Genomic DNA, 26,269 nt, shown 5'->3' with positions numbered 1-26,269 from the left:
GACTTTCAAGATGAGCACTGCATGTTTCATTTTTCAAGGGAAAAAGGTCTGAGTGGCCTCTGAGTTTGTAAAGGACCCTTGATGTTATTGGGAAGCTTCAACTGATTTCAGCTGCTAATTGAACTTGACTGGACTCACATTCAGTCATCGACTTTTAGCACTTTCTGCAGCTCTCTGGGTCTGACAATTTGATGGATAATTATGGATAAGTTCTGTATTGTGACATTGCCATTCACGACCAGGTGGACGCTATTTTATATGACTATTTTTATATGAATAATAAGTTGTATACAGATATTACCCACTGGGATAAATTAATCAAATGCATCGCACAAACAACACAGTAGCAAAATGAGAAGGTGATGTTGTAGTGGGCACTAACAAGATGAGTATTGTCAGTGTTAATCTAAAGAGACGAAGATAGCGACCTGCCTATCTTGTCCACAGAGCCAAATGTTATCCAATTCAACAGCACTGCAATACTTTTATCAAGGCTGTTAGAGTCAGGTTTTCTTATCATTTCATTGTCCAAAACATTCAAATGTGTTTCCAGCATTTTATCCACCATCACACTGGATACACCTTTTCTGTACAAATCAGTCCAGTCAACACTGTCACTGAGTAAAACCTCCACAATTAACAGCTGAATCAACACCTCTCTGACAATGCCCTCAAACCTGTGTATGATCATTTTTTTCATTTTTCAGAGGTAGAATTTATTGCAGGACTCAACCTTGGCATGCTAGTTAGAACTTTTGACTGAATGCTGAAGTGAGGCGCAGTGACAGTGGCAACATGCTGCCGGTTAGCAGGTATAATGTGTGGTGGACTAACTGACAGACCAGCATTGCATGCTGCAAATGTGACTTATAACTAGTCATTGTTGGCATACAGATGCTTAAATGACACAAGGCATTAGTTACACAACCATAGTTTATTACTGATGTCATCACTTACACAGACAAAGAAAGTGTCAGCGATACCTACTGAAAGGTGATCAGCAAATCATACTTGAGTAACTAGTTGAAAACAGTTTTGGGAACATTGTTGCTGGCGTCCAGATGCTGGTCACCAGTTTGATATACACCGTGTTGAATTTACACTGCTGTTGTCTAGAATCTGAACACAAAAACAAAATCTGGCAGAAGCAGCAGGAAATGGCAGAGTTATTTTCAGAGGAAAAAGAAACCACAGCTGCATCTGACTGTCTGTCAGTTAACAGCTGGCAGGTTTGGTCAGATTTATTTCAGCTGTATTTTTTCTGGGTCGAATAGAACATGTAATACACATATGACATAATCTATAGGAGATTTATGCTGAGTTTCAAATTGAATTAGGTTTTATTTTCTAAGGTCAGATGTGACCTATGGGCTGCCAGTGGACAATATCAGGTGGGTCCGGATTCCGGACTTTGAGAAGCAGTGCCACAGAATGTATAAAACATGGATGTAGCCTCAGTGATGTTATCCATTGGTTCCTGAAGAACCACTGTGAAGCTCAGTGACAGTGGCTCCAGCCGTCGCCGACTCCAACAAACTCCCTGCTAATCCAAAAAAGGGCAAAAAGGTGGAGCGTGAATGGAGCTGAGCTTTGCCAAATGCAGTCACTACCAGTCACTTAAAGCAGCCACACACATGATTATGCATGACTTTAAGCCTTAGCGTAATTTAAACAAGTGAGTTAGATAAAAATTCACCCCTCATACAGAAAATTAGCTACCAGGCTGTAAACGTGTTTGTCTCTGCTGTGGGGTTGGGTATTTTAACACAAGTGTCTGTGGGGATTGAAAGGCTTTTGGAGCCAGCCTCGAGTGGCCATTGGAGGAACTGCAGTTTTTGGCATTTTCACGTTGGCTTCATTGTTCAGCCGTGGAGGTTGCCGCTTTGTGGTGCACGGTATGAATGATATGTTGATGAACGTGATTGTGTATTTCTTTGAAAAGCACCCTGAATATCTGCTGCTCAGCCACATATTTTCATCTAGATGTGATTCTTTGAAACTACACTTTGTTAGAGAAGAAAGCCACAATGGACTGATAAAACAAAAACCACATTTTGTATTGAATATTTGCGAGGCTTACAACAAACTGACCTGCTGTTCACCGCGGCCAACTTGTGATGCAAAAGCCCCTGTGAATGACATAAATACTCTAGAAATAAACATATATGCAAAGTTCACCATTGTCTTCCACAACAAGCAGTACATTTTCAGAGAATAAATCCTGTTGTCCGGTAAGGCTAATCATATGGAGTCCTTCAAGAAGACGTGCTGAATAATCAGTACTCTCAGTAGGATTTACTCTCTTTTTCAAGTCCATAGAGTTCAAGAAGAAGCAGCCAGAGTTTTCCAAAGATTAACTGCAGTCCAGAAGTAAGGAAGTCTCTATTTACAGAAAGGTCCTTTGCATTACTGTCTTCTCCTTTGATGACCCAACCAGAACTGTTGGTTCACCTGTGAGGGGAAAAAAATAATTGATTTATGTCAAAATGAAATCAAAGCAGTGGCAAACATCAAAACGACATCTAAGAAAGTTACCCCACAAGCATGACTGAATGTATTTTAGTGTTTTTAAATCATTCTTCACATCATTTCAAATGTGTGTGTATGTATATATATACATACATACATACAGACATACACACACCCACATGCACACACATTTCTGAGTGGTGTACTACAAAGAAAACACAGTGAAACTGAGTACTTGACATAAGCAGAGACTGATACCACAGCTGAGCAGAAAAAAGAAAAGAGCATGACCTGCAGAGTAATAAAACTTTATCTGGAGAAAATCCAAGTAAGAAGACATGAGACTCCCGCCCCCACTGATTGACAGGACAAAGATGTTGGCGAAGCAAATACAAAATCAGATGCATTATTCAACACTCTTTTCATTCTTGCAGTTTATGTTTCATCGCTGCCACTGTGAGTAAAGTCATTGTCTTCTTAGGAAAAACAAGGCTAAAGGTCTCAAACCCCTGCTACGGGCCCTCAGAGGCTGTGTGCTGAAGAAGAGTTGGATGAAACAAACTGCATGCCAAATAGATTTTGGTATTGTAGAAAAGTGTAAATTTTAACCTGATTTTAGTGCTGGAGGAAAGGTCATGGTCATGAAAAACAAACTGGCATTAACAAATCTTTCTGGCAGCTTGGGGGCAGCCAAAGGAAGCATCACTGCTACATTACGATATGGCTGTTTTGTGAGTAAGTTGTTGTTTATTTGCACATCCAGCTGACACAGAGAAACAGTAGCGTTCATTTAGAGTATAAGGTCAATGCGCTGTTGTGTTCACTAGCAAGACGCTAACTTTGTCTGCCGTTTGATACAGCATAGAGTGGGTTTGTAAAAGCCTTTTCTCTGAAAATGCTCGTGACTGCAAACAGCACTGATGAAAGCTGTGACAATGAGTCAAAACAATACATTTGCTGGCGTGAAGACCAAAACAATGGGCAGAAAAAAGCTCTTTAAAGCTGAGGGAACGGCAGAGTTGGTTGATGATTTTCTGTGGATCTGGCACCGCTCATGTCACCTTTCGCACAATTTGTAGTCATTTGATCCACTGTTACTGTCAGTAGTAGTGATCATAGCAGCTTTAACATTCATCCTCTGGGTTTTATGAATGGTCACAGGAGTTTCCACAAAAATCTGATCTGTAATTATTCATATCATCCTCTGAATGAACAAAATGACCATTGTCAGCATCCGTTTGTGATGCTAACAGGGGAAAAAGCAACAGTTTTGTGAAAGGAATGTCAAGACTTTATATTAGAAAAGCAACATCATCAGCTCCTTCCCAAGCACCGTACATTTACTTCTTTACATCAGGTCACTCTCCATGCTGTGCAGTGGCTCCTTCTGACAGTGATGAGTCAACCATCACTGGTGTAAAGGTCGCGTTTTCTAACGCTAACACCTGTGGAATTCTCTCAGATTCAGTATCATTCCAGCACACTGATCTATCAATTAGAGTGTTCTACAGTATTCAGGATAAAAGGATGCTCGTGAGTTGGGTTTGTGCTCCACGCAAAGGTTTTCTCTTTCTTAGCTGGATGCGATCAGATACTCTGAAGACCTCCGCTCTCCTTGAGATTAAATTGCCTGTCATGAAACTCAGTGGCTGACTGGCAGCTCCTCTGCTCCTCCAAAAGTACATTCTGGAAAAGACTCTCGAGGAACATAACAACCTCCATAACGATGTCCGCTATCGATTCCAAGCGCCTGTCAGCCGCCACGTGGGTTTGACGGGCTGAGGCAAGCCATCGGCGAACTTGTAAGGCTCCATTATTGATGCTGAACTTTTGATAGGAAACAGACAGCTCTGACAGCCTAGTTAGATTAATTCACAAATGGGTCATTTGACCAGAGCAGCGGCGTGGCAGTGCATAGTGTCATATAAATCATTCTCAATTATGCATTAAAGCAAAACAATCCAACAACCATCACTTGACAAGAAACCCTGCATAATCATATCAAGCACAGGGTAAAGAGTTTCCATAAATTTATCTTGTGGCAGCACTTTGCTGGTCTCTGTGCAGGCTCCAATAAATTCTTCCTTTTACAGAGTCATTTACATTCTGAGCTGTCACTGTGATTAATGTGGTACTAATTTGAGAATAATTCCATGCTGAAAAGACAAAGAGCGGAGCCACTTCTTGTCAGGAGAGAAAATGTCTACAGAGATGAATCTACCCAGCGTCTCTCTTCAGGAGGAGGTGGGGTGGAGGGGGGGGGGGGGGGTCATTAACAGTATCTGAGTGACTGTCTGAAACAATGCTAAAAATACTGAGAAGAAAACTAAGTCTTCAGTGGGTGTTGCATTTGTTTAATTGGTGGCTGACAAGTGATAATTTAACTGGCAAAGGAAGCAATCCCATTTAGTGCCTGAAGTAAGGTTGGCTGAAAGATTTAACACAGCAGGTGCATGTGCTTGTGTTTGTGTAATTCAGCCGTGTAATTGGTGCACCGCAGTGTCCTCCTCAGCAATATGTTTTGAGTTGTAAATACCGACGCTGGGATTTTTCATAGTATGGCTGTTTTTTTGTTTTTTGTTTTTGTTGTTTTCTTTATGTGAGAATCTGCCCGTAAAATCAGAAAGCAAGGACGCTGCAGGTTCACCTTTACCCAAATAAAGTTTTGCTGTCAGGACTGATGGGCAACCATCGCCACAAATCACAACATATAGCGACTGTTCTTCAGGGACATTTATAGGCGAGATGTGGCTCTGCATTCATTTGAATGGAAGCATAGGGATTTAGTAGAGCAGCGTCAAGGGGAACATAAGATAGTGGGGTCACCAAGATGGATTGTGATCACTCAAACCACTTTCCGAGGTGGTCTGGGACGCATGTGATCCATATCATTTGTAGTGTAAATGTTAATGCATCCTGAGGTGTCCCCAGTATGTCTTTGTCTTGCCAATATCTGGTTGCTTTCATCTGACAGAAGTGGCTGTAATATTAACCCCGCATAGTATTTTTCCCTCGAAAGAGATGAAGTACTTGAGTCCATTTATTTACAGTAAAATGGTTGTGATTTCACATTAAACTGCAGTTCACCAAACACTTCATGGTTCCAGTATATCAGATATGAGGATTTGCTGTTTGTCTTTGTCATATATGATAGTAAGCTGAATATATTTGGGTTTTAGACAAAACAAGCCTTATCAATATGTGGAAATTATGTTGTTTTTTTTTTTTTTTTACCATTGTATAGATAGGAAAGTTGATTGAGTAATATTTGAAAATTGCAGTGCTAATGTGGATTTGATAGGTGGATTTGGGTTTGATAAAGTGCTATCAAATCGCTGCCCTCTACTTAATCTGAAATTAAATCACAGAAATTCATTTTAATGAGTTCAATCAATACAATCTAATTGAGAGGGGGTCAGACTCTCCTGTGAAATGCAGCCTCAGTATTTTATTGTCTGGTTGAATTAAAGCCACTTTGAATTTCTTCGAATTCCAAAATTTTAGACTCTGACTCTCTCAAGTAGTCGTATCATAAGAGACACCCTTGAGGGGAGGTGACACACAGAAGTGACAACCCAACAGTTCATTGAACAGGACAAACTCATCTCAAGGTGTATGTGGAGAGGCAGCAAATGAAGAATTGAATAGAAAACCTTACAACTTCAGAAAGAACAGAACGGGGCTCCCATGCTTACTGGAGTATATCATACAAGAGTAAAACACACTTCTATGAGAGCGATGTATCCAGTTTTCCTCAGACGAAAAGTTCCTTGTTTGTCCAAATTAAATTGTGAGACCTAACATGTGCAGGATGAACAGGGATTAACAAATTTCAAGAGAAAAAACAGTGTTGGAAACAGCAGGGAAATCCACACTTGCCTTTGTCAGATCTTTATTCTGTCTCATGCCTCTTCCATCACATACGCTGACATCACCTTTCAGGATTTCTGTGTTTAGTCCAAGAGACTCAATTCAAAGTGTTACCTCTCTCTGTCATTTGGGGATTGCAAATGTAGGCAACCTATACAAATTTTAATGCAGCGGCTAAACATCTTTGCACGTCAGATACAGTTCGTCACTCGGAGATTTGCACCAAGCTGAAAGACTGTATTCCCTGCCGGGTCCCTCGGCTTTATAGTAGCCAGTTCCTGCTTCGTTTACGCTTTGAATTATCAAGGTGCTTCCATTCCGTATGAATGCATTTATGATAAAGAGTGATTGAGGACAGCATAGTTGGGGATTCCAGGTTTATGTTGTGCTGTTTTCCCAAAGGCTCAGCAGAGGCGAAGAAGAAAGCCCGACCCCCGCTGCTTCAAGACGCCCGCAGACAGATTTGAAACTTAAGAAACTTGTCTCTCTAGCTGAGTTCAAAGGTGTGCGAGATAAATCTGCTGGGTAAGGCTGACGCTTTGAACAGGTTGTTGTTGTCTTTCTGGATTGTACACGCCTCCTTGCTCTCTCTTGAGTAGTTAACGCTAATTGGGAAATGCAAAGCCGTCGTCCTTGTCTTCTTTCAATGAAAATGTGAAGTGGCACTACCCAGGAAATGATATGAATGCATTGTTTTTGCACAATGACTGAGTAATGCTGCACATTAATGATCCTTGTTGGGAATTTCTTTGCATTTTGATATTGGAATTTTAACATTTAAATATCAAAAACACACATAAAAACAGATTTATTACCTGCTGTGAAGTACTGGACGTTACCAAAGCTGGTCTCTGTCTGCAGAAATCTTTCCAGTCACACATGTTAAAGAAGACAACAAAAGAACATACTTTATGGTCTTATCGAGAGCTGATAATTACCAAAAATCAATTTCCAGACATCTTCAGACATTCATGCTTGTCTTAGAACACTCAAAGAAAAACAAATTATATATATAAATATCCCATTTTGAGGTCCCGACTAGTCCCTGAATCAATAGCCCCAGGCTCCAGGCTCCTGGCTCCAGGCAGGTGTGGTGCGGGCAGTTTAAATAATTAAGTACATGGAGAGAGACAGAACTGAAGTCTACGGGTCATCATAACACAGTGAAGGATGCGGGCATCATGTTACAACGTTAAAAGCAAGTAATTGGAGTGAGTAATTGGCCAGTTTGGGTGCTCGAAGTGCCTTCAAAGTGCTAAGGAGACATGGCAGTCCATTGATTACAGGCCCCGGGGGGCCCAAGAACCCGACTGCAAACATAAGCTGTTTTTAGGTAAAGGCAGGGTAGACAGTAACAGAAGCCACAGCTTATTGACCTTGAACAGTTCAAAGTGTGCAAGGTCACATTCAACAAGTTTGAATATGGTATCATGATAGTGACAGTTTCTTAAACTTACCTTGGTAGTTTTGATCTTGTTCCCTGTAGCACAGCTCCAGCCCTTCAGATCAGGAAGAACTTTGCATTCCTCCCCATCAAGGCACGGATGCATCTGACACCACCACTTCTGCTCCACTATCGAGGCTGGTCAAAAAAGCGTAGAGGTCAAAGAGCAAATAGTCAGTCAGTTCACGTTGTCTGTGGACCTATGATGAATTTAGATCAAATCAAATAAAAATACATTTTTCAAAATGTAAATAATGAAGAAAGTTTTTGTTCACTACAGAAACTTGAGCAATATCTGATCAAAGATATTGATTAGTTACATTTCCCTTTCATTCCCAGTGCATGGCTGCATTCCAGTGTCCATTTATGTAATTCTGGTTTTTATTGTGGCGGCCTTGAAGGCAGACAGGAAGAAGAAAGCTTGAAATAATTACATTTAGCTTTTTTATTTAGTAGTAAAAAGTAGTAGTAGTCAAATAATTAAAGTAATAATTGACAGATTAATTGATTATCAAAACAGTTGTTAGTTGCAGCCCTAATTATAATTGTTATCAGCAAGTACAAACTAAATAATGTGAAAGACAAACAATTGGAAACTAATGGAAATCTTATTCCTCGACCTGCATGCATCTGTGCAGTGCAGTATTATTTGTAGGTTGTCAGCCATGTAAATCTTCCCCTGGATGGCCACTAAAGGAATATTTCTATTAATGTTATCCTGCATTTATGATCACAGTGTTACATTAGCTTCCCCGTTTGTAGCCTCCATGTTTTTTTTTTTTATTTTTGTCCTAGCTTTTGTTGACACTGTCACCAAGAGACTGAAACCAAATCAAAATGGAGATCAAAACCAACACTGCTTCATGCTCAACTTTGAACTTTTGTACAATTTTAAGTCAAAAGGCTTTCTGAAAGTTTAGGACACTTACCGTTTATGATACAAGCACATTTTCCGTGACTACCAATCAAATCATCACAGCCGCGTCTCATCGAGTCATGTCACATTTTGACAGCTGTCTCAGGTGAGTGATGTAAGATAGGATTTTTGAGTGGCAACGCTCACTAAATCTATTTTGAGTATTCAGACACACATGGTGTTGAGAGCCTTGGCATAAATATCCATGTGCTCAAGATGGAAACTGGAGAGAGATTCCAGAAGTCATGTGAGGGGAAAACCTTAAGCTGCAGCGAGAACACCAACTCGGCTGCTCCCATTAAAAAAGACCATTAAGCTTCTGCTCGTCTATTGTACAAGACATCATTTAAATTTGGCATATTACAGAGGTCATTATCAACATTCCACATCCCCATCCACCAGCATTAGTGTTCTTCCTAATGAAGAGGACAGTTATTATAATCCACACATAACACCGGAGCCTCGCTAGACTAAATTGCACAGAATGGATACTTTATGACATGAGGGAATCAATTTGTACCACATAGCCATGGTTATAGCAGCTCTGTGGCATAAAACATGCATCAAGTCAACTGCAAGCAGATGGTGGTTGTGTAACAGCAGCTATTAAAAAGCCACAAAGGTTTCTCCTGAAATGAAATGGGAGTATCGATAACATACATAAAGTGTAGGGGATACATTTCACTTAACAACTAATGATGTTTTAAAAACACAAAGGCAGCTCCGACTGAGAACATTTAGCTAGGTATAAAATAGGTTTCTACTTTTATTGATATTACTTTTTTATTTTAGCCATAAAAAAAGTTGCCGACAAGTTTTGGCTTTGACCTTGGGCTCATATTCATGAATGAGTAGAAATGGTTTTTGCTCATTTATGGAAGCAAAGGGCTGATAACTCAGTTTTGTGAGAGGCCTGAGCTGCTTGGCCACTTGAACACACGTTGATATATCATCTGTTTTACGATGGCTAACACAGACCCCGCGCTACAACGGAAAAACTACGCTGTGTGTGTATTGTCGGCAATGTTGCCCATCCATTGCAGGTGACTCTAAACTTCTGACCAGGCCAACACAATTTTGAAGTTTCAGAAGGACAGTAAACACAAAATCATGCAGAACCTGAAGGATCCCTTCTGACAACTTCCAGAAAAAGACATCGTCACCAAAGAAAGTTATTGTTTTTGTCAGACTCATTGATACAGAAGGACTGTCCAGTATCGTAATTGGTCATGCTGAGACTGAACACACCTACGCATAAGGTAAGGGATGTGTGCATGTGTCTGATTTCTGTTGAAATTTCTAATTATAATAGCCTAATATGTGGAATTCATTATATATATTTTAAGCAAATATGCCTATATGATATATGTTTGCTTCATTTAAGGCTTTTACGCTGCAACCGCGAAAGCCTTTGCTGGGCTAAGCTGGGGTTTCTGAGCATACAAAGGGATGTCTCTATGATTGGGTAAGTATATGACCTGTTCCACCTTGAAAACACATCATTTCAGTCCAAATCAGTGAGGGAGCTCCAAGCATCGGGAGCTGAAATCATTCACAGTGAATGCACCCAGCGGGGTGAAAAGGACAAGGTGGCTGACCAATGTGATGTGGAGTTTGAGCATACTCCTAAAACCAGGGAAGGAGGGTAACCACCAGAGCTCTGCACAGTTTACAGCAGCATCGGTGCACATGGACCACCTGGCAGGTGCTTTGGCAAATGCAAACATAGCTGGCAGAGCAAGGAAGGTTAGTATTATCTCACTGTTTTGAGTTGGGCAGTATTTCAGTATTGAAATCATTTTTACCTTTGGTGTTGTTTGTGAGTTGAGAATGAGAACTACACTGATGTGTCTGCAGATCAAAGCCTGCATGGAGGATGGGACATCTGTGGCATTTTGACACATCCTGTCAGACGTTTCTCTGACATCAGCTACATCAGCCTGCTACTCCAGAGAAATGATGTCATCCTACCTCAGTTAAGGGAGACGGAGAGAAAAGGGGGCCATGGGGTGAAATATATTTTTTCCACCTTTCCCCTAATACTTTGCTTATATGCAAGTAAGAAAACAACTGTGTCTTCCCAGGCTATTAGTGGCGTCGAACGTCTCATAGAAAAGTATGGCAGCCAGACACAAACCTGATGGTAAGCTGTGTTCTTGGCAGCATCAACAGAAAGAAGGAGAAACTGGGAAACTGGAGTTAAAGTATAAGATATATATAAAATCTAATATTGATTTTGTGTTATTAAAATATACTTAGTGTTTTCCTTTTTAATGCTACACAGAAAGTGACCTTTTTCCACAGATGAACCTGCAAAGCTGGCAGAAGGTCAGCCTGTTCAGTCTTCAAGTTAGGGATCCTGGACCATGTTGTATTGTGCTATATGTACCAAATTTCTTTTAAATTATGCCTGAAATATGATTGCTACGGACTTCCTTCTCATTATTCTTTTTCATGCCAGGAAGAACAGGCAAAAGAGGAGTTCCCAGAGATGAAAATGACAACAAACATGTCATTCAAAGATAAAAGCTATCTTTGACTGTGGGAAGTCATGATGACAGAAGAGCCCTACTGTTCAGTATTTTTAGTATATATAAACATGGCACAGTCATTGTCACTGTTGAGTTGGTCAGGTGATTTGATCAGTATTCTTTCTCTTTTTTTTTCTCTGCAGGATATTCTTCACATGGTCCAGATCATGCTAGTGCTCCCAATATCTGCAGCAGCGAAAGAGGCCTCTCATCACAGATCAGAATAAAGTCAGATGTTCGGGCAAGTTTCCATTGTGATACCTCATTCGAATCAGTGTAGAGTGGCCAGAACTTATGGATTATGATGCCAGGCAGGATTTATTTTGAGTGCTCTGTGGCAAATGAGGTTAAAGTTCAAATAGTTTCAACCTTGACTCTAGAATGGTTGTGTATACTGTAGATTAGGGAGAATGTCAAGGGACAATCTATGACCTGCAAGATCATGGTCACATGACAGTTGGGACCAGTTGTCATGCAACTGGTGAATCCCGGCAGTTATTTGTCGCAGCCAGGAAGTGGTACCCCTGTAAAGCGGCACATTGTCATTTCACACCTGGGGGTTTGTCCGGATTAAACAGACGAGATACTATGCGTCAATTATTGAGCTTTCGAGGTGCTGGTAGATGGGTTTTTTCCATTTGGTTAAGTCAGGCTAATTACAGGTGGATACCTGACCCAAATATGATGCCTATTCAGTGAATTGCTCCCCTGGCTCATACGCCAAAGAATTTTCTAGTTTACAGGTTACTTCTAGAGTTATGCGGCCCACTGAATAAGCGCAGTAGTGTTATTATGCCTCCGGCCCAGCCAAGCTACGTGAACCAATCCCATGACACAACACGGACATGCTTTGCATGCTCATATACAGCGGTGACATCATTCAGAAAAAATTACTTTTTATGAAGATTAAACCCCAATGGCTTAAAAAATATACAAAAGAAAGAGTAACAATTGACAATGTTTGTAACTGTTCTACAGACAATGGTGGTACAATATTGGTCTATGGGGGAAATACTGTTTTGGCCCCAGGGGGATTTTTTGTTGCAATACTGTGAATGGCCACTGGGAACATTTGGAAGCCAAGATGAGGGGCAGTGCTACATCCAGCTCTTGCATCCATGGTTTCCAGTCTTTATGCTAAGCTAAGCCGCTAGCGATAGCTTCATATTTACCATCCAGACATGAGAGTGGTATCAATCTTTTCTTCTCACTCTTCACAGGACTTAACCTGTAAACTCCTGCAGTCCAGTGGATGCAGAGGCACGTTTTACACCCAGTTAGTGATTCTGCTAAGTCAGAAAGCCCTGCTCCTGCTATAGGAAAACAGTTGCTCGACCAGTGCACACCAGTTTTCTCATTCATGGTGTAGTATTGGCTTTATGATGCAATTCAAATTGTCTGTACTTTTATCATAATGTTTGGGCTCATCAGTGCCAGTAGAGTTTGCATGTATGTTCTGTGGCCACCTCTCTAAATTACACATTCAAATCTATTCATTTTTTTCTCAGACTCGAGGTTCATTTATCTTCATATAAAGAGGAGATTGTCTCACACAGAGTGGAGCTAAAGGTAATCCCTGGTTGTCGAAGAAAGAATAATTAAAAGGTTAAGTGCTGATCTTTTTTTTTTCTTCAGATCACCCATGGAGCTTTAAACTGAGGCCAGTGACTCACAGCTCTAATTTGCAGAAAATGTCAATACTAAAATGTCAAGGAATAGGTCAAACACGATTTGGTCCAGGGTTTAACCCGAAACCCGCGCTTTTCAGACCTATGTGAAGCAGCCACTTTGGCCAAGTCAGGGGTCTGACACATTAGCATGCTAAGAGACCCCAGCCTCTGGGTCATTGACTTTATAGTCACTGACTTTGCGGTAGACAGCCTCAAATTCAAAGGGGATTAAATAGCCCTTCAGGAGCCTTTTTATCAGGGTGCTGGATTCACCAGACAATATTCATTGGCTGTGTACAGTCAAATACAGCCAACCTAATACAGGGCATCTCAAAATCTGGACCTCAGTCCACACCTAGACCCAACTCATATCATCAACTGGTGGCCCAGGGGTCACATCTGTCTGGCCAAAGCTTCCAATTCAGCCCACAGAATATTAAAACTATTGTGCTGAGGGTTGTGATAGCATTTGCTTGATGCTTATTGTAGCATCATTGTTTACAGCGTATTGCTAGTGAGCGTGTCTTTCTCTTTTCTTTGTCTGGTACTGTATATTGTATCCCTTGTCCCTTATCTTTATAGTCCACACATGAAATGGAACTACATTGCCCTTGTGCCTGAGCTTGTGTCAGGGATACACAAATGCTTTGTACTGGAGCTAATTACTGTAATGTGTATACGCCTTGTTGATGTTCTTGTTCTATGACCGAAAGCAGGTGCATTTAATTGAATAGACTGCGCTTTTTATTGCACCTCTGGCACCTAGCAGAGCCTTTAAATTGAAATGGTGTAATTATCATATGCGTTATTACCACTCCCTTCTTCATATCGAATAAAAAGATAATTGTGTCCATAATGCAGTACTTAAAATCTGCTTTTTCCTTATGAGGATTTGCTCCTCATTATTTGTTCTATTTTACTCTTCCTATATCCTGCCCCCTTGACAGCATCCTCCAATGATCTCAGCAAAGCTAATTCTCAAGATTTGCAGAAAGGTAGATTAGAAAGAAAAGAATAAAAGATAGCCCATGAAATGTGTAGCTGGAGCATACCATCTACACACGACGGGGCGGCTCTGGTGGTGCCGGCCACTTGCCCAGGAAAGCAGGAGCACTTCACCGTTTGTGACCTCTCCTCGATTTTGTTCTTGTTGCAGCAGCGATGCAACGCCACCACTTCACAGGTGCCTGTTCGGACATGGTGCGCAGCTGGAGAAATGACAGGAAAGATGGAATAGTCAGAAAGCATTCAATTCAGTTGCAGTGCAATAGCTAACTACTCTCATCTACACACCCACATCGCAGGCCTTGGATGGAGTCCCTCAAGAATATCTCTCCTGAGTCTCTTGCCTGCTCTGTATCCCTCTCATCAAGACAAAATTAGGAGACTACCAGTTTCATTAAAGAGGTCTTTTATCACTAAGAGTTCAATTTCCCTCCCTTTATGTGCATATATTCTTTTGAAAGTATCATTTTGTTTGAGGGGGCTGAAGTTTTTGAGGTTGAATGCTGGTTTTCACTGTCTTTAAATCTCACCAATTTCCTGGTTAGAAATTGAATAGATATTACGCTGATTTAACTTCCCTCTTCCATAAAGTTGGAGGACTTTGAATAGAAAAAATGAAGCAGCAGAGGCAGAGATATCCTGACATGTCTCTAGTCAAGCTCCAAAAAATGCTGCATCCTACATTTCCCAGCGTCTTTTTGTTAGAAACTCCCTGACTGGTACAGTAGAAGGTGAAATTCCACATCACTTTGTAACACAGGTTTTCTGTTATACATCGGTACTCTCTGACTCCACTGGAAACCTTAAAGCTGAACCCTGATGACATCATCAGGGTTATTATCTGACACTCCATTCAGAGCCACAAAATACATTTTCCAGCCAAGCAGAGTGGTACTTCTGGAGTAAACTCATCTTCATTGGAAAATTGTTGGAGTGTCCCTTTAAGACCATGTAGTATGAGCAGCAGCTTAAAGCAGTGGAGTTGGTCCAGATCAGTGTATTTGATGAAAACGGCTCCCTTTTTAAATAAATAATAACCCAAGTATGTAACGGTAATGATTGAAACTGATGCCTCTCCAGATTTCCCACAAGCAAGCAGCCCTTAAAAAAATTCAGATATGTGAAGGGGGAAAGTGCAGCGCTGCAGTATTTGGAGCCAATTTCCAGATCACGCTCCATTGTCTGAATTATTTAGAGCCTGAGCTGCCCCATTCTCTTTTAATTGCATGTGACATTTTCTTGAGGTGTCCTTCTGCTGAGATACTCACTGCTGCTGCGGTAAACAGTAAATCTGAAATGGCTGCGTGAAACTGGTCCTAACTGTCTGTCCTGTCGCGGCTCAGCTGAACCCAGTTTAATTACGTTTTCAGTTCGGCCTGTTATATTGGTGGACGGCAACACTTTCCAGCTGCTGTAACAAGCAGCTACTGAGAGTAACAGTGATGGCATCAGCTGCTCTGATACTAAATCTGACAGAGGTTTTAAGCAACTGTTGAGCCTCACAGTACCTCTGGGATTTACCTTTTCCCATTTCATATTTAGGACTCAGAAAACATGACATTAAAATTAACTTTGAATCTAATATTCCTTGCACACGTTTCACTCCTCCTACAGTGTTTGGGTTACTTACTGTCTGTGGCTGGATAGCATCAAACATTTCACTGATGGCTGCTGCTAGAATATATCAGCAAACACAAGGTGGAAAAAGACAAAGTCACATCTAAAAAGCAAAAAGACAGAGAGACGGGAAAGAGACGTTTGGTTTTGATTATGAGCTCGGCTTGTGAAAGCACGTCTGTTCTAACAACCCCCTCGTCCTTCCTTATACATCAAAAATAATGCAGGTTGTCGGCCAAAAGTAGCGGGATGCTTACTCATGCTCTGCCCCAAACAAGAAAAGATATGAAAGACAAACCGAGCAAGACAAGCTGAGCTGCTTTAGATGTGAGAGAAGTGCTGCCAGTATCTCTCTAAAGGACAGGCTTCACACTGAGAGGCTGCGGTTTGTCTGACTGGATTTGGAGTTCTACTTGGATGCCTACTCAGCTTCCCCTGCCAGCAGATACAGAGAAAAGCATTTCACTCGGGAATCAGTCGGTCCAACCAGAGTCCAGCTGTAAACCTGCTGCGCTGCCGCTGTGTCAGAGAGGATCCCTCCGGCCCTGGAAACCGTGCTGCGGTTGTGTTTTGTAGATTTGTGTCTTTCAAAGTTTTATAAGACATGCATGATGCCATGAAATTTAAATGGAAAGATTTAGGGCCGTCCTGGGGGCCAAGCGGTTAAGAAACACACCATATGGCTGCAATGTCCCAAGTCTTATTCTGGCTGTGGAGGCCTTTGCTGCATAGTGTTTCTTTTGCTTTCTAGCCAGGCTTCTTGTCTGCATGTCAACCCACAACATCCACAAAAGGCAAAACGCCAAAAACAAAGGTATCCATGTTTGGAAAATTAGAGGAGGAGGACACGCAACTAGAAAGTGCGAGTAGGTGTGTGGCAGAAAGTAAAGAGGGACATTTATTGTACTTCAAGCTCAGATGTCTGTTGTTGGTTTTTGTGTTTGTCTGACAGATGCTTTTAGTCATGTTAGCAACATGGCTCTAACGATGGCGTCGCTTGGTCTGCTGCTCTGTCCGTCCACCACTTTTCTCCAATTTCTCAACAGCTATCAGAGGGATTACCATGAAATTTGGTTCACGCATTCATGTCCTCCTCAGGGTGAAATGTAATAGTTTTGGTGATCGCCTGACTTTGCACCATCACCAGCTCCAAATTTTGCACTTCGTCTTACTTTTTGGTTTATGACCAAATACCTGCAAACAGCCTCAGCTGTACACTTTGTGTTTAGTGCTGATTAGCAAATGTTAGTATATTTTTACATCCATCCAATATGCAGTAATGCTCCTCCCCAACGTTACAGCAACTTTTTTTGTTCTTCTAGGTTGAAAACATGGGAGATTTCCAGGACAATATTTGAATGGGACGACAGCAGGAAAGAAGGCTATAATACAGGAGGATCCCAGGAAACACGGGAGGCTTGACAGGTCTGTGTGATTCCTTTCCCTATGAAGCAGCTCTAAACTGCAACTCAGTCCTTCCTGAGAAGTCGAACAGAAAAACAAAATCTAGTTGTAGCAGTTCAAATAGTGTTTCAGGGAATTTTCTTAGATATTTGGACACGACTGGAATGACTGTCTTGTTTTGGGGATTGATAGCACTTACAGATGCAGCAAGGTGTAGATGCGATGTTTAATTTTTTACACTTTCTGACACTGTTGCAATCCTTTTAACTGATATTTTAAATTAAAAAAACAGTATTGTCTCAGATTGAAGCAGTGAAAACCAGAGCCTGACCCTAGATGATTTACTACAGTTTTGTTTTGACTCTATTGTTCAGTTTTAGAGTCAAAAGGGAAAAGGAAATTGTCATTTAAGGAAAATAAATGGAGCATCTCCATCTCCACAAAAGTAGCCCTCTGGCATGTTGCTTTGCTTTGTCTGCAAATAAAAGGAAGAAAATCTTGTACAGTTAAGAGGCGCTTCCGTAAAATAACGAGGAAAGCAAAACAATTTATGTCAGTTTTAGTTATGTTTCATTCTGTTTCATGTTTTTGTATCATACACACAATCTGCCACACACCTGTCGTCTAACCCTTTGCAATACAAGAACTGGATGAATTTAAGATACTGCATCACAGGGTATAAAAACAGTGGAATTGTCTCCACTTCAGGGTCAAATGTGATCAGACCAGCATCATTTTGGCAAACAACAGAACGACTGACGAAAAGCAGCGTTTTCCCTGGATTATTTTGAGGCAAAGTTGGCAAAGGCTGGAAAATGTTTGTGGTGTGCGCAGCGTACACAGTGTACACATTATTCCAAGATGGAACAAAAAGATGAAAAACAAAGCTTGTGACTAATGATAGTGTTTATTTTGGCACAGGATGTAACATGAAAAAAAAAAAAATTCAGTTACAGATTGGTCTGTGCACATTTTTCAGATAAAACAAAAGGACACAGAGCCTGATGGAAAAAGTGAAGACAGAAATGATGAAGGAAAAGAGCTTTCCAGTGTGAATGAACATGGACCAACATGTGTAAAAAAAAAAATAATAATAAATAAATAAAAATCAAAAGTCTTTGTGCTTTAGTCTGAATTCTCAACCAAGGTTGCAGCCAGTAACACAAAGGCGGCCCACCTTAGAGCTAGATGGGCAGAGAAAACCCCTTAACGGCTGAATATCGAAGAGTGAGCTGCATCGCTTCTCACAGTGAGGCCATGGCATGTGTGGAGGTTGACACTATTCCCTTGGATCCCTTCAACACAGGCTTGTTGCAGCTCGATTCATCCTTTTGTGAAAGTCCTCCTGAGTGGAAAGGTCTGACGTTTCTGTTTTGATGCCAGTCATCAACAGATTGTGTTTGAAAAACGAAGGCATACTGTTTGCATCAGATGTGCGAGCTTGCAAAACCCACACCCAGTGAGCCAAAGCGTCAATCATCTTGCCAAGAAAAGAAACCTGTTTGAAAACCACTGCTATCGCTGCCTTTTCGTGGCTATTAAGAGCAGGATACAGTGTGCGCACATACAAGGAATCTGACCCCAGTTTAGACATTGAACCCACTCGCGTAGGAAAGAAGACACACAGCTCAACAAGGACAAAAAATACGATGAGGCAGTAAACAATATATACAATGAAATTTTCTATATGGACATGATATTTGTTAAGACAAAGTGATGAAAATGTAATAGAATAAAACCAATGTGTGTACTTTGCAAAGCATAAATTGCTCTAAGTGCAATATTTTTGCTCAGAAATTACAACATAATAGATTATTACTCTTGACTATCTCAGAAAAAACAACCTAAGATATAGACATCCTCAAAACTTTTACTTTCACCCCTCTCTGAGTGCATTTTAGCCTCGATCTATAAGCAATTAAGCTGTCTTTTAAAGAGCTAATCACTATAATAATGTTTTGGACCACCTGTTTTGCCTCCATTAAAATAGACAATTAGTAAGCATGACTACATTTTATCTGCTGTTTGCTGACAGGATGTAGATTTCAAGACACATGTATTGCAAGACATTATAAAACAGGAGGAGCTGAAGCACCTTGCTATCATAGTCATGATGTAATTTTTTATACTCTCTTCAACCACTTACCACTCCAAGATTTGAATCTTATTTTAGGTTGCACTCATTTAAATGCCCTCGATGTGACAGCAGATGGTATAAGTGTTGAGGTAGTTGTCAAGTTAAAAGGCTGTATTAGCACCCAGTGTTGTAAATTCATTGGGGGAAAGAGATGAATACCTTCACTTATGCACTGTAAGAACAGTTTTAAGGTCACTGTAAATTTCCACTTGATGCTCCATTACACTTCTATCTGCGTTGATTTGATAGATATAATTACGAGTTATTATCAGATTAAGATGTTCCATATGACAGGCTTATCAAATAAAATACATTATTGCAGATTTAACCAGTGGTTCTCATGGCGGCGTGTAAGTTGTTCTTTGATGTTCCACCAAAGATAGATTTCCCCACTAAATACTGTATCTCAGATTTCATTTCAGTAATCGTCGTTTGTGTTGTAGAACCAGCATAAAGGCTGGAAAGTGGGGAAACAGGTGCTCAGGTTCTGTCCAAAGGTAACAAAATCCACCTATTAGCACCTCTAAAGCTCAACAATTCCACATTGTATCTCATTCATTTAATCATTACAAAAAACAAATTGTAAAAACAGCACATCACTGTGAGGCTGCCAAGCAGCTAGCTGAGACTTCAGAAAATGGCTGATCCTGCCCAAGGAATAATCCAGTACACTACCTCACTACCTCAACCACAACATGTCGTTCAATTAAGGCAAACTGTTAAAGTGATTAAATCTGGATCAGATCCTGAGAGCTAACTCGAACATTACCTCCTCACGCTTGATGCTGGTTGTCAGGCCGTCGCCGTGTTTCCATCAGCGTGCTCTTATGCGCAGTAAAACTTCTTCAGTTTTGCAACCAAAAAAATAAAAAAGTTTTCACACTTGCTGGAGGTGGAAAGAGGTCATGTGCTTAATTGGAGATGTTAACACCAGCCATGCATAACGTAGCCAGTGCCGCCAACTTCTGTCACCTAGTTGGTTTGTCATAAACCTTAATTCAGTTTTTTTTTTTTTTGCAACATTTCAGAAGATTTCTTCAAATGCACTTGCCAATTAGATGGAGGGACATCTAGTTTCATGTGTTTACCAGGCATTTGTTCCTTTTTAGTGATTCCTTTGAACCAAAGGTGCTTTCAGCAAGAGCTGATGGGCCATTCCTCTGCTTGAGAAGCTTTTATATGTCAGTCCTCGGAGACAGAGGAGAAGCTGCAAATGATGCATGCTTTATATTATTCATGAAACTGTTTTGAATGATAATGTAATCATGGCTTTTCTTTATGCATAGCGTTGAGTGTGTGTAGCCAAAAATACCACCTCTCATATAGACAAGTGATCTTTGGCGATGAGCTCAGCGAGTGTAATTCCCTCTGTACAAACCCACATAATGAGATGGAGAACTGTTGTGTTAATAGCGATGAACAGATTTCCCCCTCAAAGTATTTGTTATTTTGTTAGGAGCCGTTTAACAGAGTGACAGATGAGGAAACGTTTTAGTCAAAGCACAATTACAAATCAGACTCAGGGAGCCAAACGCAGTACAACTGTAAATACTGAGCATGTGGATTGATTGTTATGTTTAACATGGGCATGGTGTTGTCTCTCCAACTGTTAGTTACTGCTCTCTCAAGGGTGCACGCAGTGTTTTTTCCTTTCCTGGCAAAATGCTTGTTATGCATCATATAAGTCATTTTTATTACAAAGTGTACAAAGTGTACGGTGCAGAGCAAGCAACAATCTTTGATGCATAAATCAGACATCGAGGTCATATGTCAGTGCAACGTTTGCAACAGCAAGGAAAGCACCTCTATGCTGAAACTTCACTTAAACCACCTGAATGCATCATGTCTAAAAATACTGAAGATCAACCGTCACGTATATTTCATTCCACTCAGGTTCAAGTTCTGCCTTAGCAACCTGTGTGCTTTGATTCTTGCTAAGTGGTTTCCCATTGTGGATGCTGAAATTCAAGGCTGTAATGCTTCTGCGGGGATCAGGCTAGCACAACTTGAAGGTCACAATTTGGGTACGAAGGCACCGAGTTCGTCGGCGTCGTGTGTTATACAAGTCAGGTGGAGATGAATCCCTGCCATGTTTCTCATGATGTAACGTTGGCTCAGCCGCTATGTTTATATTTACATAAGATTAATTACTGTGCTAATTATTTGTTAATGCCGCCCACATCAGTGAGGATTAACTCTTCCATATTGCTCACAAATAGTATCTTTACATGTCAGAACTATGCTCAGCGACCTGCTGACTCTTTGCTTTTTTTTTTGTGCATTTATTTCTTAAGATTCTTTTGTCTTTGCATTTTACTTCCTTTGATTAATTTCTTATTTCTGCTACCATTATGATGCAGCTTACATGTGTTAATAGATTTGAACAGTTATCCCAGTAAGTAAAGTAAAACACCTCTTAATTTCCCAAGTTATCAGCTTAATGTTGCCTTAAACCTCAGCTTCCTGTCAGCATTGCTTGCATAAATAACGAGAAGACTAAAAAAAACAACAAGAAAAAAACAACAAGAAAAGAAGAACAAGCTGAATCTGGGAGGGCATTTGCAAGCAAAGAAAGCAGGTAACTCAAAGGATCAATTACAATAAGAGCTAATGAAAACAAATCAGATGTCCCTACGACTTGTGAGCCAAGCCGGTCTGGGACTGAATCCTGTCTGACCCCCTTTCCCTTTTCTACCTGCCTTCTGGTCAATAAAGGACAGGCGCAAAGGCAAACCGAATGACCGCTGACACTTTTCAAGTTCGTGTTATAAACACCAACAGTAGTAAAGGACAGACTCCTCTTTGCAGTATCACTGCCTGACAAGAGAGAGCAAAGGCAAAACCGTCTTTCTTCACATATCAGAAAAGAAAATAAACTGAATTTACATAACTGTCAGAGTGTAGAAAAGCATGTTTGATGGTGCAAATGTGATCCCGTCTTTGCTGACACAAACCGGATATTTCAAGAAGTGAAAGCTCATGTGTGCATTAGTAAATCAACTTGGCTGCTTGCTGAAATGAACTAAATTCGCCCTGCTTGTCAGAGAGTAGGCTTAGTTCTCGTCTTCTCCTTGTGTTCTCTGGGAAGAAACACATTTTCCCTATTTTGGACGTGCTCGGCGTTCATTTCATCCCTTGAATGACAACAGGTTTACAGCAACAGAAATAACACCCAGGGGAAATTAGGGGGCTGCGGTGGCTATTAGAGAGAAACTGAATGCATGCGAGATTATTCTGATCTACTTCCTGCAGAAATGATGTGAGCCTTGAGTGTGGATCGCTGCCAATCAAAGCCGCGCACGTCAAAGTGCTGCACTCCTGTCTAATTGGTTGACAAAGAGAGGAGAGGTATTGGCCGATTTCTAACGCGCTCACAAACGGACATCCCGTCCGGCAGCCGCACTGCCTGCACACCACCAATTACCTGAAGCTGTGTATTGTCAGTGGGACTCCCGGTGATGATACATGTGGGTCGGCCTCCAGTTGTGATGTTGGTGAGTTGCCATAATTGATCTCCCTGGGTTTACTAGTGACGACTCGACAACACTTTTAATGAGGCAAGGGGAGAGGAGTTTGACTCATACCTCCAAAATAGCTGTTTCAATCCAATTACTCCCCCATTCACGACTGTGACATTTTATTTGTGATGCCGCATGGTGAGAGATTCCTTTCCAAACACCTCACAATAGAAGTGGCGGACACTGTGGCAGGGCTCCCTCCATGTGTGTCTCCTGGCGTTGGTGCAGCAGGCCACTGTGTTTTAGATGGAGAGCCGAGGGTTCACGCCATGGGCGGCTTGAAACAAGCCTCCACTAGTTCAATTGCTCAACAAGTTTGCGGACAGAGAAAAGCAGTTTGTCTAGACACGGAGGAGAACTTTGGCCTCTTTGAGCCTCTTGGGGCCACCTGACGCTGAGCACAGGGTGGGACAGGGAGTCCAAGCACCTTACCGTGATGTGCTCTTCTTTACTGAAAGACTGGAGCAGTGGTCTCACTTTCTAAACTCTTTGCAAAATAAAATAAGAATGGCTGCCTACAGCTGTTTCAGTGCTCTTTGGCTGTCATCACATTTCTGCATTTTCTGTGTTTTCATTGTGTTCGCTCAGCAAGATTCCTGTCATTCAAAGCTTTCCGGTTCCCAGTAATCTACTACTGAAATAAACATCTCAAATCCAACTCCAGTCCTTCACATCAGTATCAGTTTAGTAGTCATAAAGAGTGTGACTGAGCTTTTGAAAACAGTTGTTCTGTGTCGTCTCTTGTTGTGGCGGACCTTTGTCAAGTCTAGGAAAATAACCCTTGATGACATCATTAGGCCTCTCAGGTAGGGCTTGAATGTTGAGTGAATGTTTTTAATTGCATAGTAAGGCCATGTTAAAAACACTCATGCTCTGCTGCACAGGCTTTGCTGCCATATCAATGCTAAATTCCACTTCACTGATCACAGTGAAGCATTATGTATTAGTCTTTTTGTAAGTAGCGATAGGGAGTCTGTACTTACAATATAGAGGCTTGCATAGTGCACACTCTGTGGAAACAAATTTCCCCATTGAGGACAATAAAAAACCTTTCTATCTATCTATTAAACTGCGCTGTGGGACATGTAAGATGCACGATTTCAGAGCTCAACTCACACGAGCACATCTCAGGCGCTGCTGCATCGCTTTTCGCCGCTCTTTTTTAATCTGTTGTGATTCCTTGAACTTTATTGGAGTGAAATACCAAATCACTGGAATAGCTCTTTAAAAACATTTGCTTTGAACATTTTTGGATTGACAGAAAATTCCAAATTCGTTTTGATGTTGCAACCTTGCTACACCGGGGCTCTGCTAAAAGTAATTAGGGTACGTCTAGCTTCATCAAAAGCCCAAAACCATTGATTCTTCAGTCTGTCTCTCTTACTTCATGACTTCCCCACCCTGTCCGTGGCTGCTTAGCCCCAGAAGCATTTGTTTCAAGATGTAAATCTTTATGAACAGGTCACAAATGTATATTTTCATTTTTTTTAAGTCTCAGTTATTTCAGTTTTCAGCAACGTTACTCAAGCAGAAGTAAATATTGCGTTTGCTGGGGACTATTTTCAATGGGGATTAAAACTCCTTCGGTGCTCTAGTGAGTGTTTCTGGCAGCAGGATGGTGTGTGTGTGGTGAGGGGGGGCAGGAGGTGGAGAGATTGATTAAAGTGTGTGTGTTCATAGTCGTGAAGGAGCATGCCACCCAGTGCAATTGTGTGGCTCACTGATGTTTTTCATAGTTTTTGAGGAATAAGCCAGATCAGACACAGACAACACTGGCAAAATGTGGAAATGCTCCAAAAACACCTGTTTGGAACATTTCACAGGTAAACAGGTTCATTGGTAACAGGTGATAATATCATGATTGGTTGTGAAAGGGGCACAGCTGAAAATACACAAAGACAGAAGCAAGAGGTGACAGTTTTAACCCTTTGTTAGTTTGCCTCACTGGAATACGCACGTGTTCCCCTCAGTATTTTTAGATATTTGATGCTTTTATCTTCTATAGAGAAGACAGGGAATAAGGGATGAAACAAAGTTAAATGATACAAGTTGTGTGCACAAGATTAAAACTGTCACCTTACAGGACTTTTGGGGCTCACTTATGGAGCAAGACTAGTTGATTTAGTCTGAATGCACTCACCTGTGGTGGCTTCCGTCTGTACGGTCTTATCCCAGACACTGATCACGAGCACCATTACAAGTAGAGCCCCTTTACGTCCGATCTGTTTGTACCGCTCACTCATCCTGGAAAAAGAAAGAGCGTTACCGTGAGTGGGTCGTTTATTCCAGCGGTAGCTTTAACCTACAATATTCCAGGTAAACCCAGAACATTCTTTCAATTAGAACATTACACAAGGGCTGTGTTTAGGATCTTTATGTTCCTTTGACAACCACAACGTCTTTTAACATCCTTATTAGCCTCCACTCTGCCATATTGCAGTGTGAGCCCTTTGGTTGGATTTGAAGGTTTTGTGGCGCACAGCAGAGAGAGGATGCTGTCCCGCTATCTCACAGTTTAGCTTCAGAGTAGCTTAGCTTGTCTGAATGCATATTTGCTCTTATCAAGAGGCGATGCAGGCTCATATCCATCTCCTTGCTTTTCAAAACAAACTGCAGCTGTGAATGTACCCGAGATCACTGTCTCCAATTCCTCTCTCTTCCTCTTTCTCTTTCTCTTTTTCTTCCTCCCCTCTCTCCTCCAACAGGAGGCTCTTAGAGCGCGAGCACGAACAGAAGGTGACGACCCTCTGCTGCCCCAACAGGCTTCAATAAGTCTCTTTAGGCTCTACAGCAGAGTGGAAGAGAGCGAGCGGGCCACGCTGGCTAATCCCTCTCTCCACAGTGCCTTTTCCTCTGCACTCCGTCTTCCTAATCAAGTATGGTGGAGCTGAGGCCACACCGCATAAGCCATCTGGCACAGTGTGTTATCATTGACAGACAACGATCAAATTTCTAACGGGGATGCAGGGGCAGTACGGTAATTACTGGAAGAGGCACGGTATCGTATGGCGTGAGCTTACAATGTTACAAGCTGCGTTTATGCCTTATTTACCGCCTCCCGCCTCTTATCTGCCTGCCTTATTGACATATAGATTGGCTAAACCTCGCTGGGGTTCTCAGATTATTTGTGTAATTAAGTTTATTTTGGCAACGCGAGCATGACCTTTTGTCCAGATTTTTTCATACCTCCCAGTGTCGCTCAGGAATTGGAATCGAGTGATGTGTCAAAATAGCGCAGACAGGACTCACATGTTCAGTGTGCCCTTTGAAATTGCAAATAAGATGTCTGCAGTCAAGGCGTGCAGGCGTTGACAACGTGAATACAAGGGAAACAATGTCACATCCTGACGATGCTCAGATAAAGTACCATTGCACAAGTACTGCACTGAAGCACAATTTCAAGGTACTGCAAAATTAGCATGGCTCAGCGAAAAGTTAGTTTAGCTCATCAGAAGTGATGAATTTTTATAGGAAAATCTGCCTAATTTAACAAAAAAAAAAAAAGTTACTAGGGCTAAGAAATTAGGGCTAGCCTGCAGCTGATGAGCCGTTGTCTGAATCTCCCAATTAAACCTTTAAGCATATCATGTCAATGCTCTGAATTAAGATTTTCAGGTTCAAGGATTGGAGCATCTTATCTTTTCAGTCTGTGAAGCTAACGTTAGCATTAGCTAAAGCAGCTGAAAAC

At 41.3% G+C, this 26,269-nt stretch overlaps 1 protein-coding gene across 1 annotated transcript in view; it reads right to left on the bottom strand.

The window, feature by feature from the left end:
* Positions 1-917: 917 nt before the first annotated feature.
* LOC143314801 (chemokine-like protein TAFA-2) overlaps positions 918-26,269 on the bottom strand; it is a 59,877-nt gene continuing 34,525 nt past the window's right edge. The window contains exons 2-6 of the mRNA XM_076721997.1: positions 24,722-24,825; positions 13,953-14,108; positions 7,797-7,921; positions 7,155-7,204; positions 918-2,451 (exon numbers count right to left, since the gene is read on the bottom strand). Of these exons, the coding sequence (XP_076578112.1) occupies positions 7,175-7,204; positions 7,797-7,921; positions 13,953-14,108; positions 24,722-24,824 (414 nt within the window). The 5' untranslated portion in view covers position 24,825 and the 3' untranslated portion in view covers positions 918-2,451; positions 7,155-7,174. The remainder of the gene's footprint in view (positions 2,452-7,154; positions 7,205-7,796; positions 7,922-13,952; positions 14,109-24,721; positions 24,826-26,269) is intronic.

This window comes from Chaetodon auriga, chromosome 22 (genome assembly GCF_051107435.1).
Source record: "Chaetodon auriga isolate fChaAug3 chromosome 22, fChaAug3.hap1, whole genome shotgun sequence".
Taxonomy (NCBI): domain Eukaryota; kingdom Metazoa; phylum Chordata; class Actinopteri; order Chaetodontiformes; family Chaetodontidae; genus Chaetodon; species Chaetodon auriga.
This window is presented reverse-complemented; position numbering and strand designations above follow the sequence as displayed.